Source organism: Balaenoptera borealis (assembly GCF_965194805.1).
Source record: "Balaenoptera borealis genome assembly, chromosome: 1".
Taxonomy (NCBI): Eukaryota; Metazoa; Chordata; class Mammalia; order Artiodactyla; family Balaenopteridae; genus Balaenoptera; species Balaenoptera borealis.
In genome coordinates, this window is record NC_138860.1 from 28941834 (window position 1) to 28958151 (window position 16318).

At 46.9% G+C, this 16318-nt stretch overlaps 1 protein-coding gene and 1 long non-coding RNA gene across 8 annotated transcripts in view; both read right to left on the reverse strand.

The window, feature by feature from the left end:
- The window catches only part of LOC309605611, an 867207-nt gene that overhangs the window by 342147 nt on the left and 508742 nt on the right, over window positions 1–16318 (reverse strand). The window lies entirely within an intron of this gene.
- Window positions 1–16318, reverse strand: part of SDCCAG8 (SHH signaling and ciliogenesis regulator SDCCAG8) — a 272072-nt gene that overhangs the window by 12179 nt on the left and 243575 nt on the right. For 3 of the 7 annotated variants that reach the window (XM_082340486.1, XM_082340485.1, XM_082340477.1), the window contains one exon: window positions 14679–14826. The exons of the other annotated variants lie outside the window; for them this stretch is intronic. In XM_082340486.1, the coding sequence (XP_082196612.1) occupies window positions 14694–14826 (133 nt within the window). In that variant the 3' untranslated portion in view covers window positions 14679–14693. Of the gene's footprint in view, window positions 1–14678; window positions 14827–16318 lie in introns of those variants that run through there. 7 annotated transcript variants of the gene reach the window in all.

Consider the following 16318-nt stretch of genomic DNA (forward strand, 5'->3'; position numbering starts at 1 on the left):
CTTTTCTCCACACTCTCTCCAGCATTTGTTGTTTGTGGATTTTCTAATGATGCCCATTCTAACTGGTGTGAGGTGATACCTCACTGTAATTTTGATTTGCATTTCTCTAATAATTAGTGATGTTGAGCAGCTTTTCATGTGCCTCTTGGCCATCTGTATGTCTTCTTTGGAGAAATGTCTATTTAGGTCTTCTGCCAAATTTTTTTTTTTTTAACATCTTTATTGGAGTTTAATTGCTTTACAATGGTGTGTTAGTTTCTGCTGTATAACAAAGTGAATCAGCTATACATATACATATATCCTCATATCTCCTCCCTCTTGCATCTCTCTCCCACCCTCCCTATCCTACTCCTCTAGGTGGACACAAAGCACCGAGCTGATCTCCCTGTGCTATACGGCTGCTTCCCACCAGCTATCTATTTTACATTAGGTACTGTATATATGTCCATGCCACTCTCTCACTTCATCCCAGCTTCCCCTTCCCCCTCCCCGTGTCCTCAAGTCCATTCTCTACGTCTGTGTCTTTATTCCTGCCAAGGACAGTCTTATTTCCTGTGTTTGTAGCTACTTGAGACCAGGTTCAGGGTCTCCCTTGCCCTGAGCCTGGGTTGCAGTCTGGCCCTGCCCAGGCTCCCGATTCCCTAGATCAGGCCGGGGCAGAACCCAACCAACAGCAAGGATCTTCCATCCAAGTGGGAGCACTTTCCTGCTTCCGTACTGTATAAATTACATTACCTACCCTCCCACCCCCCCACCCCACCCCCCCGCCTTGCCCCCATTGCCCTCCTTCTGATATTGGAGGAGAGAAAAAAAAAGTTTCCTCTGGTGAAGCCTTGGCATTGCAGCTTTGGGAAGCCCAATCTGCCCCCACTGCCATCCATCATGCTGTTATGTGGAGCAATTTTTCCTGAGAGCACAGTCTCAAAACCACCCCACTGGTATCAGACCAAACTGAAGTTTTCCTCCACCGAATCCTCAGCGCGGAGAGGCTGGGAGAAGCAATGACATCCCAGGGAGCAGAGAAGCCAGACCACCCAGCTAGGGGCAGGGGGGCATTCTGCCCAGGCTGACCCGCTCATCTGAGCAGCGACTGCTGTCCAGCACTGGAGTGGGTACCTCTGAAGACACAGAGGTGTTGAGAACAGACTTTTTCCTTGAGAAGCAAACAGTCTAATGCTTTGCTGTTTAAACCAGACAGGCAAAAACACCCTCATTAGCAGCTGAGCTCTCTAGACCATCAGGTGTAGGTGGCTTTCCCCCTCCAGTCAAGTCTTGGGTGTAGAGAGAGCCACAGGCTAAGAGCTACTGAGGTAGTAGCCCACTGACTTCAAGTTTGCTTGAAACAAATGAAACAGAAACATGTGATAAGTAGGCGACACCATCACGGCTTAAAGTCAAGAAGGCGCCAGGAGTGGTCATCCTCCACGTGGTCCCGTGCCCTGCGGATGGATCAGTGAGATAACGTCCCTGCTGACTGATGGGTTTAGTGTATGTTTTTGGGCTCCTGAAAAGAGTGGCTGCCGGATTCAGGGCTCTGGGCTGAGCCAAAGCCTGTTCTCCCAGCACAAACAGCCGGCCATGGGCTGGCCGCACCGCTCACCGCCAGAAGTGGGGTCACTTCCTGCCTAGACCCTCCTCCCGTGGAGCCCTCAGAACCTAGATGAGGCTCAGCTGGTGGTGTTCTGCAAAATGTGGGCCTTGGAACCCTGCAGCAGATTCCCAGGAGCCCAGGCCCCGCCCAGACCAGATCAATCAAGTCCCCGGGTGTGAGCCCCACATCAGCAGCAAACCAGGGTTTTCCTGCAGAAGCACCACGGATATAAGGAGTAAGACCCTTGGGAAAGTCCTGCCTTCCCTCCAGGAGGCTGAAGTCTCACTAGCTTCACAGCTGAAGAGCCAAGGATGGCTTCCCTCCGATTCAACTTGAACTCCAAGCAGTTCCTCTAAGGAGTGTTTTTTTCTCCCTTTAAAAAATATGCTCCCTCCTTTTTCAGAGTCAGCCTCTATTGTGTCACTTGATTGCAGCAATAAAGTCAATCACAAGCTCAGAAACACAACAACAAACCCAAACTCACATTTGTTAAAAAAAAAAAGCAAACAAACTACAACCCAGGTTTTACATAAAACGGACTTTGTTATGGAAACATATTTCAGTGGCAGCTCTCTCAAGGCCTATTTTGAATATTAGGAAAACAGATTTTTTTTTTTAATTAAAAAGTTATTTTTTGTAACAGTCTTCCCCAAACACTGTACAACCCAGCCTACGCTATTCATGAATGCTTTATTACCATCAGCTAAAAGAGATTTCTTGGGGTGTCCTATTGACACATACGCTGTCTTTTATTTTCCGTGGTGGTTACTGCTCTCATTTTTGTTGTGCTTCTAAGTTCAAGTCTTCAGCCAACCATAGCTGCAGCTGCCACCACTGACAAGAGCTAACATTTACTGAGCCTCTGAGCTTATTCCTCCATTAAAACTCACTACAATCCTAAGACGTATGGCTAGGATTATCATCCCATTTTACAGATGAGAAAACTGAAACCGACAGGTTCAATTATCTTGCACAAAGTCACACAAGGAATAAGTGGTAGAGAGTGGAGGCAAAGCTAGGCCGAGTACAGGTGTTCTTAACCACCGTTAACGGTTGGTTAATTCACTGAGTTACCTCAGCAAACCAACCAACTCTTGGTAAACAGTTCTCATGATGTCAAGAATTACAAAAGATCCCTTCCCTTAGGGGGTTCCCAGCCAATTAAGGAGACAAAAAGGGTGCTGCACCGAGGGTACCACCAAGGCATTAAACCACAGGGTCAATACGGTAAGTGCCAGGACCAGGAAGGCTTGTGCCTACTTAGGAAATGAATCACCATTTTCACCATCATCTACTAAGTGCTTACTATGTGCTAAGTGCTTATCACTTATTAACTTTTTAGTGCTCATGACAATTCCATGAAGCCGGAACTGTTGTTATCCCCACTTTAAGGATGAGGAAACTGAGGCGTAGACAGGATATATGACTAGTCCAAGGTCACTCGGCTGGAAATTTGGGATGTGAAAAGACGAACGGGTGTTGGTCTGGCAGGGGCCAGGGCAGGGCCTTCCCACATGGGAGGTGGTACTGTAAAGGCAATGGTGTCTGGAAACTTTGAGCTGTGCAGTGTGGCTTGACCAGAGGCTGTGGGCTGTTTGGAGGGAGGTGATGCTGGACCCAGTAACGATCTGAGCCGAACTAACAATGGATGTTGTCCTTCAGACAACGGCATTGCCATTTACCAAGAGAGGATGGGAGGAGGGACAGGCCTGGGGTCAGGGTGAGGTACCTATGAGATAGATGCCCACTCACCACCCCCCCCCCCCCAGCAGTTATTCAGCTTGGGGCCTAGAAGCGTCTGGCTGGATCTCCAGCTGTGCCGCCCAAACCTGCCGAGAGGTAAGGCCGTGAAGGTGCCAGGGAAGCCTGGCAGAGATTTTCAAGTTTGTTAAAATTACAGATACCCAGGCCCCCACCACCTACTGGCCCAAACCTCTGCTGCAGCGAGAATGAACATGGCCAGGCCCAGGCCTTGGGGAGGAGCCGCCTGTCAAGGCTGGCAGAGGGCACGGAGCCAGAAGACACTGCTGGATGACGGGAGGGAGGATGCAGGCCGGGAGAGGAGAGAGGCTTGCAGGAGGAGCAGGGCAGCTTGTGAGTGTCCGCCTGCCCTTCAGCAGGGAACTGTGGCAGAAGCTGACCACAGGGGCGAGAGAGGGGAGACCATCCTAGAGAGCGGCTTGTCTGAGCGCAAGGCGGCAGGAGGGTGTGCTGAGGACGGAGAGGCTTGAGCCGCTGGGCAGGGCGCCCTGGAGGAGGGAAGAGAAATCCTCAGAGCTGGGCTTCCAGAGGCAGGAGGCGCCTGGGCAGCAGGCAGGCCCTTCTCGCAGAGGCAGAGGGAGGCAGGCGAGGTGAGCCTGAGCCTGAGAGGCCTCCGGCTCAGCAGCCTCCTTATTCTGCCCCAGGCAGAGGCCACGAGACAGGAGTTGCTCTGAAGGATGAGGGAGCGGGCCAGGGGCAGTGTCTCCTGAAGGGGTGCCTTCTCAGGTGGACACTGGCATCCCGACCTGCCCTCCCGATGATCTCACCCCCTTCTCCGAGCCCTGCAAAGCCTGGGTCAGTGGGCCCAGACACCCTTTGGCTCCTTCCATCCACAAGCTGGCGGCCCCCTCTGCCTGGAACGTGACTCCTCCTAACTCACAGGGCTGGAAACTACTGGTTTTCAATGTTCAGGTCTCAGCATAAATGTCCTTCTGAGAGGAAGCAATTTCTTGTTCTGTTTGGGCCCTTTGTTTTGAGCCGCTTCCTGAACAAGGCGTGAAGTAACTAAAGGAGAGAGCGGGGCTGCCCCCAGGGCCCTGAGGAGGGGACTTTCAGACAGCAGCCCCTCCTGCAAGGAGGAGCCCAGCCGACAGCCTGCCAAGCACACAGAGGTGCTGCACAGCAGGAAAGAGAGTGGAATCATCAGCTTTCAGACTTCAATCCCTAATTGGGATGCTCCTTTCCCAAGGCCTGTACCTCATCTCCGGAACGGGCAGGTGTTCCATCCTCTCCCAGAGACCCCCAGGACACGCTCACTGTCTGCACCGTGCTGTCCCGGCGCCCAGGGGAGCTGTGGCTAGGCCGGGCCCCTCAGGGGCAGGAGGCCATCCCTTCCTGCGGAGCCCCGGTGCTCCCCTGTCCTCACAGGGCACGGCGGTCACAGGAAGGACACTTCCAGGCTACTCTGCACCCAGGCTGGGGTCACCATCCCGATCAGTGCCCATTTCCTTAAGGACCTGCCACCACTGGGCAGATTGGGGCCCCTCAGAGGAGAAGCGCTGCTGCATAGCAAGGGCTCACCTGTGCAAAAGCTCCCTGGGAATTACAGGTGGGCAGGGGCAGCAGTTACATTGGGAACAAGCAGGCCCAGGTTTCCAAAGCCCAGGATGCAGATACAAGTAAAGGAGACTGGAATGTGGGCTGGGCCCAGGCACATCTCTATTGGTCCAACAGAGATGCTCTCTGCCACACCCCGCATGCACAATCACAACCAACATTTTTTTTTTTAAATATGCACGACTTTAAGATAAGATGGAGCAAGTGGTGAAATACAAAACAACTTTATGGAGCTGAGTGGGCTGGGAAAAATATCTTATGCAAAACAGAAGCAGTGCAAGCTGCCAGCTCTGGTCCTATGCTTCAGACACTCATTTGCTATGAATACTGTGAAAGCAAGTGAATACATATATTTAAATTTTTGTATGTTGTATGTGATACATACAAAATATATGCAGTGTCTAAATAAGTTACGAGGCATAATAATCAAATGAACACTTGTGAACCCGGTGCCAGGGCTGTGGGACCCCTCCCTATGTATTTTCTCCAGCCCAGCCCCCTACTTACCCCGGAGGTGGCCAGTAACCTCATGCATATATGGTTTTTGATCAGAGGTTTTAGTTTCACTCAACATTTAACCTGGGAGCTCCCTACAAACTACCGTGGGTGGTTTTCTTGTTTGCTTGATTGTTTTTGGTGGCGATCGTGGTAAAATGTCTTTTGTCCTGCAATGTTTTCAGACTAGAGCTCCTTCTCAGGTAAGTGTTTTCAAAATGCTCAGACCCACAATTTCCCTGGAAGAGGGGCTTCCTCATGTAAATGAAGAACACTTTTCAGCTAACAAACATGTGAATTTCAAAGGTGCACATACTGTGACTGTAAAATGTGCACTCATTTCTCTACTATTCCCAGTAGAGTACTCTAATATTTACTGAGCATTTACTAAAGGCCAGGGAGTATTGTAGGCAGTAACTAAATTAATCCTCATAACAATACTACACAGTAGGTATTTTTATCATCTGCATTTTGTGCATAAGAAAAGCCGGGCACAGAGAAGTTAGTCATTTGCCCAAGTTCAGACAACCAGAAGGGGTTAACAAGCCAGGATTGACCAGCCACAGATGGCGTGCTCCTCCTTCTGTGCCCTTCTCACGTGGGTGGGACCGCCCCTAGTCGCCTGTCTCGGAGTCTTCCTTGCCTCTTCCCTCTCTGTCCACATCGATTCTGTAGATCAGCCCCTAAACCTTCTAAACCCCTCCACAGCTTGTTCTATCCCACGCATCCCACCAGAGCACCCATCTACACTTACTACAGTCATTGCTGGTCTGCCTCCCCCACTGAACAATGAATACGTTTAAGGACAGGAATGGGATCTTGTTCAGCTTTCCATCTCCAGCACTTAGCAAGGTGCTAGACAAATGGTGTCAGAAAGAGCAAACCACTTACCAGTGGACAATATTTATACCAAATATAATACCTGTAATTTCATCTATAGTGTAAGTACGTTTTAATATTTAATAACCTTGTTCCCGAAAGAACATAACATATAAATCAAATAATTTTAAGTATGCTATTGAAATCTGTCACTTAATTAAAAGAATCCTAGAACAGATGAATGAGTGCTGGACTTGGAAACAGGAGACATGGGTTCAAAATCCTATCACAAACTACCTATTTTACTTGGGCAAGAGGCTTGATCTCTCTCAATCTCAGGTTCTCCACTTCTAAAATTGAGCAAAGAATACCTCCTGACCTCCTGAATCAGAAACCCTGGCGGGGTGTAGCCAAGCAGTATGTGCTTTAATAAGCCCTCTGGGTGATTCTGATGAATTCTCAAGTTTAAGAACCACTGGTATGCTATAATTCACAGTATCAATCACATACAAAATGAGTTCTTCTGGAGAATAATGTATTTTGCGTGGCTCCAATTTTGATAATCAAAACAGCCAACTGTCTAAATGAAAACTATCCTAGTCTACTCCTAAGTTTTGGTGTCAGTCATAAAAACTTAAGCAAATTGTGTGATCACTTTGAATCTCAGTTTCCTCACATGTGAAATGACAGGATAAGCTAGAAGTGGATCAGCAAACTTCACACCACAGGCCAAATCCAGCCTGGTCCACTGTCTGTTGTTGTACAATCTGCAAGTTAAGAATGTTTTTTACATTTTTAAATGATTGGAAAAAAATCAAAAGAAAAACAGTATTTTGTGATGTGAACATTCTCTGACATTCAACTTTCAGTGCCCCTAAATAAACTTTCATTGAAACATAGCCATGCTCGTGCACTGGCGTATTGTCTATGGCTGCTTTTGCACAGTTAACAGCAGAGTTGGGGAGCTGCAACAGAGACCATATGGCCACAGAGCCTAAAACATTTATTACTTGACCCTTTAGAAAAAAAAGTTTGCCAGCCCCTGAACTAGAAGATGACTAAGTTCTCTTTGAACTCCAAACTTCTACAATACTATGACTTTATAGAATTTTACTGTGTTCCTATCCTCAAATACCGCCAGCTATCTAGTCATAACAGTACACCTAGGTTGCCCAAGTCGAAGTTTTGAAAACCCAATTACCCTAATTACTACTGCTCTAGGTAATTAATTTGGTGAATAAGCCATATTAAAGTTGTACACTTTGTTCCAATGCTTAAAAATTGCTGCCACATTTTATGAAATTCCGTCTCATTAACGTGGCCATACAGATCAGCTAGAATAAGCCATGTGCTCGGAAATCTGGAACACATTCTAGCCAGCTATCCTCACTTAGAAAATTAAGGCAGTTTCACTAGCTGGTTTGCTGTTTAAATATCCTCTGCCCAAATCTACCCTTTTCAATAATGATTTCAATGCAGGAATTCATTCTAAGGGTCCTGCAATTCTAGGGAGAGTTTACATTTCCAGTAAAGACAATTTACATTCCTGTACTGCCCCTTTAATTTTTCATTCTCTCAAATTTCCAATGAGCCTTGGCTGCCTGTGGAGTACAGCAGGGGGCAGCTTAGGGCAGCAATGGGGAAAAGACCCCTGCTCTTCTCTTCAAAAGGGTCAGGTCCTGTTAGACATGTTAGAGGCAACTTAGAGGTCATTCAGTCCTGCCCATTATGGTGAATCTGGGCCCCAGAGAGTACAAGTGATCTGTCCAAGGTCCCACAGACTGTCTAGAGTAAATCTAGGACTGAAACCCATGTCTCTTGACTCCAGATCTAGTGCTCTGCAGCATTTCAAAATCCTTTTTTTAAAAGGCCGTGACTTCTATTCCATACTAAAAAATAAGGACCTTGAGAAAGGTGACACACTGGGCAACGTACTGGGAAATGGCTGACCCATTTCCCCAAAAAGGCTGGGGAAAAAGGAGGCAATCCCTAGCTCAGTGCTTTTCTACCTCGCTCCGTGAAGAGCACCGGTTTGGGTTTTATTATTGTTCTTTTTTAACTTCCACTCTGTTGCAGACTGATAGTTTTGTGAAGTACAATAAAAATGCTGTTGCACTGCCTAATTGCTATAAAAGTTTCTAAGCACTTTCAATCTCTGTTCTTACCTTGTCACCGACAAGTTTGAGGACTCCTTGGTCTGGGAACCACAGACTGGCGTTGGCATGAAGGGTGCAGGAACCAGAGGCCAGAAGCTCCAAAACCAGCTTGGAAAACTCTCTGGCGGCGGCTCAGGCGCCACAGGACTCTGGGCGAGCCTGAGGCAAGGGAGGGCCCCGGCGGTGGCACCCTGGAGTCCCTGACAAGGTCGCTGGCTCTCTGCTGGACCAACAACTGCCTAAAACACAGCTGACTCTGGAAACGAGGCACAGTTTCCCCTCAGGTCATTTAGGAACATCTGCTGCGAAGCTACCTTGCAGTCTTCAAAGAGCATGTGCTATCTGACCTGGCTGAGCTTGTAATTCCCTTGGAGGGCTGGCCATGAATAAAGGACCCGCACCACGAAACAGTGGGGACAGGAGCTGACAAGGCAAGAATCTTAGACTCTGAAGGACGTAGGAGACCATTTGCCTTAAGCCTCAGATACCCTTAAGCAGTTCTTTGTAAAACAAAAGCAGAGTCATGGTGAGCACAGCCCCAGTGTGCAAAGAAAAACAGGACAGAGGAATGAAAACTGCTGAAAATCATAATCTTTGCAGAGTAGAATCCAGGCCACTTAGAAGTTCTAGGAGAAAAACCCACATCACCTCTCCTGCCACACCCGGCCTAAACCTAAGCCTGAGCACTCTCTTTTCAAAAATTAGTTATTTGGAAATAAATAATTTCATACTTATAAAAAGTTGGTCACAGAGGTGTGATGAAGTGAGAGTGAGCCCACAGCAGCTAAGGAACCAGACTCAGTCACCACGGCGCATTTACTGGCACACATTTAATTAGGTTTTAATAAAAGTAATTTGATAACTACTCCTGGTCATCCACTATAGAACTGTCAATGCTGAAAGCTTTTTCATTTAGCTTCTCTTCCATCTATACTGAGGCAGCCTCCCCGCTGACCCTTGTCAAAGAACCCCATCTGCTGGTTGCCAGGGTAACTGAAGGCAACCAATTGAGCTGAACAGAGTGACTCAGAAATAAAATCTGCAGCCAAAGGAATTCTGCTAAGAGTAATAAATCATTTAGTAAAAGGGGATCCTCCACACAGTGATGAGTGTTGGGATAATATGATGGCATAACTCTTCCAGCTAGAAGGGTCCATGGCAGATCAGAGTGAGTAGGCCTGCCAGAGGGCTCATGTGGTTGCTAGCGGGCTCAAACAGCAGAGAAGTCCGATCCTGCCCACTTACGTGCCATCATGGGGGAGAAGGAAGCAGCTAAATCAGTTGTTTAACGTTTGGGCTGCGAAATTCTGAATTTTAAGAAGTGGCAAGAGAACCAGTCCAGGCTTCCAACACTCCTTACTCTATTTTTTTAAAGTACCACAAGTAAACAAAACGCCCCACGTAGCCCAGGAAACTACTGTGGCCTTGAGGAAGGTGGCAAAGAGAACACTGAGACTGCTTTGGAATAAAAATGTCTAGCACCATCTCTTTGTCATCAATCAACTTTTAGGTGCTCCAAGCAGAAGTCGTCTATGTGCACAAAATATGCAGTCCTTGAGATAGCAAGGGAGACAGGATTCATCTCAGAGGGTTGGGAGTATCACCATGGGCTGGTCTCAGAGAGGGTCAGGGCTCTGAATAAGAAAGACAGACAAGAAGGGGAAAACGAGGCCTTTGGGGGGCTGCTCTGGGTGACAAGAGGCAGCACGTTGCAGGCCCCTGGCAGCGGGCTCAGTGTCGTACCGGAGTCCCTCACAGCACGGGACTCCGTTCCCAGTCCTGACCCCCACTCCTGGTGAGCGCCCGCTGTGTAGACTAGGAATCCCTACAGGCAGTAGTGCCCAGATTTTAAGAAGAAAAAGCCCCGGACGTGCTAAATCATCCATCCAGCGTTTAATCTGTATATGGCCGTCCCTTAGTGGTTGTGATGGGAGAGGCAAGGTTAAGGGCAGTAGAAACAACTGCCCTGATAGCCAATTACCACAGGGGATGAGGGGTGGTGGTCAGGGCAGCCTTACCCTGCAGCGCCACTCCTCTTAGGCTGCACCCCACCCTTCTAAGAGGTGTACAGGCAGGAGCATGCTGACATCTTCCCAGCCCCTGACCCACAGAGCCATGGGAGGACCCTGTAACCTAAGTCACCCCCAGAGATAATTTCCTGCTTTAGAAAAGAGCAACTGCCAAACAGAAGGTAGGTTTCCGCCCCCCCCCCCCCATCCTAGATGCCGCCAGTGAAAGGATTCATCTTCGAGTTTTAGTGAGGCTCCGCAGACGGCGGCGTCAGGAGCAGCTGTGCACGCCCAGGACGAGCCTTTTCCGGCGCCCCGCTTGTCCCAAGAGCCCACCAAGCAAAGCACTCCCGCCCGGGCCACTGCGCGTCCGGGAGCCGCCAGCCCGGCCCCCACCCAGCGCTGGGCGATTGTGCCTCTGCGGGTTGAAGCGTCGGCGGGGCTCCACGTGCGCCTCTAGCGCCCACACCTGCGCTCGGCCCGCTTCGGGCGCCCGCGGCTGGCAGGGCGGCCTCGCGCTCCAGCTCCCGCCGCCGCCGCCGCGGGCCCCGCCCGGCCCCGCGTGCCGTCCTCCTCGCGGCTCGGCTCGGCCCGGCCCCGGGATGGTGGGGGCCGCAGGCTCCGGCGGGCGGGCCGCGGGCGGTGGCGGGGGTGGGGGGGGCTGGTGCCCGGCATCTGGCTCCGGAGGCTCCGCGGGGGCTCGCAGGGCCTCTGGACTGCGGCAGAAGGAGAGGATTAAGCTGAGATGGCAGTTGAAGGAAGGAGATGGATGAAAGCTTCATTAACTCCAAGCTCACGTCCCAATTTCTTTCCCCTGAGAAGCAGTGTGAAAAAAGTTTGGTTTCCTTGTGATGGGAAAGTGCTGCGTGATGGTGTTTGCTTTTCTTACCTTTTAATTCCTTATTTGTGAACAACAACAAAAAATTAAGCATTGTTGATCATGGAGGACTCCAATTTTAATTAAACATGAAAAAAAATTTTGCTAATAGAGAGGCTGAAGAAATATTACAACCCGTTTTAATATCTATGTTAGTGATTAAGCTTCTCACGTGACTTAATTGAAACTGGCGAATATCTTAAGAACTCAAAAGAAATGAAAATTAAAAGGGTGCTGGGTATGACATGTCTTTATTTTCCCCCTCCAATCTCGTCCAATAACTAAACTGACTTTTATGATCAATCCTAAAATGTGCCATAGAAAACAGGACTTCCTGATTCCATAAAAAATATCTTGAGTACTGCTTTATGACACAGTTGTTCATGCTTGAATTCCCTCTCCCTTCTTACAAAGTTACCATTAGTTACACTTCTAAACCCTACTTCCAATTCTTTGTCTCTGCTCACTCTCCGGAATTCTCCTCCATATTTCAATTCCCAGACACTCTTGAACTTTGCACATGCTGCCAGTTTCAGCTTGCGCAGAATAATCAGTATATTAATTCCACTCGGAGACAGTGAGATTTTTCTAACACAATCTGCCCAACCTGAACTCTTTCCTTCAGAAACACTTTGCCTTTAAAAAGAAACTCCCAGCATGAACCTCATATGAAGCGACATGTAACAGACAGTGCATGTGGCGCTGGGCGAGCTGCTCAGAATTAAAAGAGAATTTTTCACTTTGTTTCTTTGGTGCCATGTGCATAATGTACATGTGGACAAAACTGACATCAGACATTTAAAGCAAAAAAAGAGTGGGGGGAGGGGGGATGTGATGGTGGAGGGAAAGAAAGAAAATATGTTGATAAAAACAGTAACTTCTGTTAATCTACATTTTTCAGTTACTGTCTTAATTAAGAATGTTAGGAAATATGTTGCAGTTTAATTGCATTGTTTCAAGAAATTCTAATGCTGACAAATTTGGGACCATGTACACTTGGATGGTAAAAGGGATTGAAGTGGTAATTTCTTCCAACTGGTAGATAATCAAAATTATGCTTTCCACAGACAATCCCCCTGCCCTTGATCCTAAATTCAGAAGACAAAGTAAGAATAGCCTAACACTTAGCATGTTCAGTATGAAATGAGCTCTGAAAAAGAAAGAAAGAAAGAAAGAAAGGAACGTGTTTTTAACCTATGTGTATGAGATAGGAATAATTTTTCAATATAAATACAAAGAATTCACAAAAAATGAAAGAGCACTTTATCTGAAATTTCTGGGTAACATTATTATCCCTGCAGAAAATAGTTATTTAGAAAAAAGTCGGTAACAATCTTCAAATTATTCTCTGATGACCTTAAGACAGTAAAAATCATTTGCCTCAGCCACAAGTACATAAACATAATGACAGTCTGAAGACACATTCAGATGTCAGGACACTGTGTCCTTTTCTCCTTCTGCAGCACAGAAGCTCTAGGCTTCATTTCTCTTTGGAGGGAAGACTGCATCATCACAAAGCAAAATAAATTAGAATGTAGTTTCCTTGCTCAGAGTACCTTTGATAGAAGTTGTAGTAGACAGGATAGCCTCCCACTTGCTACAGTTTACCACAGCTAACTCATTTTTAACCTGGATATTGCATTTCTTACTTGATCCCATTGTCTGGGACCTGGGTAGCTGGGCTCACTGCCTCTGAGAAGGGAGGTGGCCACTCACACAGCACAAACCAGGCGCTGACCAGCGACCCCCACTGACCTGACCACTTCATTCAAACTGGTTTGATGATTTGGTCAGTTCTTTGACTGGATCAACTATTCATTTCACCTTCCATTAACCACGATTTATGATACACCTAGAGCCTCAGAGTTAGTTACCTGTCCAACTGAGGAGGCGGGCCTAACTTTTCTAGCAGCTAAAGATATTGCATTATATGTGCAATGGCCCTGAAATGAGAATAAAATAAGATCTGTTTGCCCGAAAACGTAGCTGAAATGTCCAAAAAGCTTGGTGAAGAGAACAAACTCGAAAGAAAGACCTGCTCTCACTGGGAGGTCTCGTGGCTTCTTCTGCCTCAGCCTCTCAGAACAAGAATGGCCAGAGGACTTGACCACAGCTGCAATACTGCCAATGTGCTGCCACCATCAGTGTCTCAATTCTTAAACTTTTATTTACATTTGTATTAGAGAACAGAATCCTAAAGGTCTCAAACTGCTGAATAAATGGCATGTGTGACCTCAGATTCCAGAGAGTTCACCAGTATGGAATTAGTATAAATTTTTTTCATGTCTCACAGGAGTTCCAAAATAGTGAAGGGACACATCTCTTGTGTGCTCAACACCTGGGACCACATAAAACTCCCAGCTGACTGACCAAGAAATGAAAGATTTTCCATCTTTTGGGGTTTCTGGAAATTCTGATGGTAGAGGACATTCCCCCCCTCCGCACCGCCCCCCCCCCCCCCGCAGTAGCTGGGCAACCTCCCCAGAAAACCCTTTGTCAGGCAGCACTGGAGGCTGGTGTGCAGAGCCTGGACCCCTGCGGAGGGTGGCAGGAGGCGACACTGTGCTGAGCAGGACCGGAGCATCATTAATCCCCAGATCAGACAGCGAGAGGAGAGTTCAAGTGGACACAGAGGCAGGGAGAACTCACGAGCGTAATTATAAGTTGAAAAGTTCTGAGTCAATTCTCAGAGTGAGTTTAGAGAACATTAAAAGAAGAACACACAATACTGGGGGAAAAATAGGGAAGCAGTACACGCCCGAGGGCCAATTGCCTCTCCAGCAGCGGCAAGGCTGTTCCTGGGCTCGCAGGACCATTTGTTCCATTACACAATCTCCTGAAGCCATTTAGAGAGAGCTCAAACAACTGCCTGTACCAACACGACACATGGCTTCCCATCCCGACTCTTTGCTAATCCAGACGCTCTAACCATCTTTCTTTAAGATGCCATATGGTTGGCAGAAGCCTGTAGATCTAGCAGCACATCTGCTTGTGCGTTTCTTCTTCCCTCCATCCCCCCCAACAAAAGAAGGATAGAGAGACAGACCAAGAGGAGGGCATGCATGTGTACCTCTGCCTATATTGTTATTTCTTTTTACAGATTCTAACTAAATAAAACTATTATGGGGATGCCTGGAATTATTCAGGGCTGGATCATTTTTTACTAGACAACATGGCGATTTATTTGCTTGTCAATGATTTAAATCAAGATTAGAAAAACAAAGGATGGATGATCTCCTTTCTCCAAAGGAAAACCACTTTAAAGCTCTCCCTCTGGGAATTCTTGAAATGCTTTCTTGCCGAAGGAGAGGGACAGCACCCTTGCCTGAAGCGATTTCTCCTCTTCTTTCGGTCAAGGAAGACAGACAAGCTGAGAAACTAGCAGATACCCAGAGCCTGCTTTGTTAGCAAGCACACGCGGCTGTATGCTAATGAGTCGGCACCGAAACGCTGCTTTTTTGGTATGATGAGCAAAGATTGTTGACACTGTTGAAATCCTGGCTCTCCTGGCCTGTGAGCACACGGGCTGCCTCCTTGGAATCTGGCCCCCAGTAAGACAGGCTGCAAAAAAATAATACATTTTCTACTCTCCTGATGACTGAAATCTGGCCATTTGCAACTTAGAGCAGTTGGGCGGGGGGAGGGGACATTAGAAAAACATTCTAAGATATTCTATCAAGCTAGGAATCAAAAAGACACAGGTGAAAATTATGGGTTTCTTTTAAACTAAAAGTTAAACCTGGTAGACACGTGTGAGTGATCAAGGCCAGGATGCTGGCTTCAGGAGCAAACCCTGAAAAGTGAGGGTGAGGGGCCATTATTGTAGCTTCTGCTGCACCGGGTAGCTGGGACGTTCCCACCACACCGGGCAGAGGGCACTCTGCAGATGAGACAGCCCCACTAATGGCACCATCTCAGTTACAGGAGAAAAGCTAAGATTCAGATCTTCTTGGAAATTTGTCTGAACCGTATGTTGGTTGACCATACATGGTTTACCAAGTCTGTAGAAATATATGGCAGCACAAAAGCAAAGCAGATATTCCACTGTTGCAAAAGTACTTTTTTTAAGTCAAAGAAGAGTAGGGGAAACCTCATCTTTTGATTGCTGAGCATGAAATATCCCTTTTCCCGCCTAGAAACTCTAAGGGATAGGTATTATTATTACAATTTAACAGATAAGGAGACTGAGGCTTAGAAAGGATTACAAAAAAGAAACAAAAGATCCCAAAACTTTGGCAAAGTTATGCAGCTAGGAACTGCCAAACTCAAAAGGGCGTGCCTACCTCACTTACAGTCCAGGAGGCCCCAGGTGTGCAGCTACAATTATACACACAAGCATTACCTAGTGGATATGCCCAGGGTCAAGTATGCCAGTCTAAGCAGATCACTATTAGCTGGTGAGCAATACGCCAGTTATAATTAGTATTCAGGCAGGGGCATCAAATAGTAAATTCCATTTACTTGTACTTTTAACATGAATACAGATTCATGTAACTGAAATGTAAAAACATGAGACGTGACTAAAAAAAACATTGAACATTATAATAAAAATATCAGAATTTATCCATTCAAAAAGTATGCCCTTTAAACAATTCACCTTGGGGCCAGCACATGCATTTCAACCACACTGCCATCACCTAGGACTTGCTGACATGTTCCTTCATAGCCTAGGGCTTAGTGGATACACATGCAGGTTTGTGAATGAGTGTATATTAAGTGCATTTCATCAAAATCATATGTTTTAATAAAATACCTGCAGTCTATGCTATACTAGTCTATGATGAATCAACAGCTCAGAGCAGATATGAGCCTGATTCTATTACCAACAGCAACAACAAACTATCATTAACAATTCTGTTATTATCACTGAGATGTGGCTATGTAGAATGATGAGTTTAAATTTAAAAAAAAAGATGTATGTTGAAATCTGAGCATGATCCAAGGCAAATGCTTCTAAGCCTGTTTCATTTCTAATGTAAAATGATACTACCTACCTCACAGGATTGTTGTGAGAATTAGAGATAACATGTAAAGTGCCTGGCACTTTGTAGAT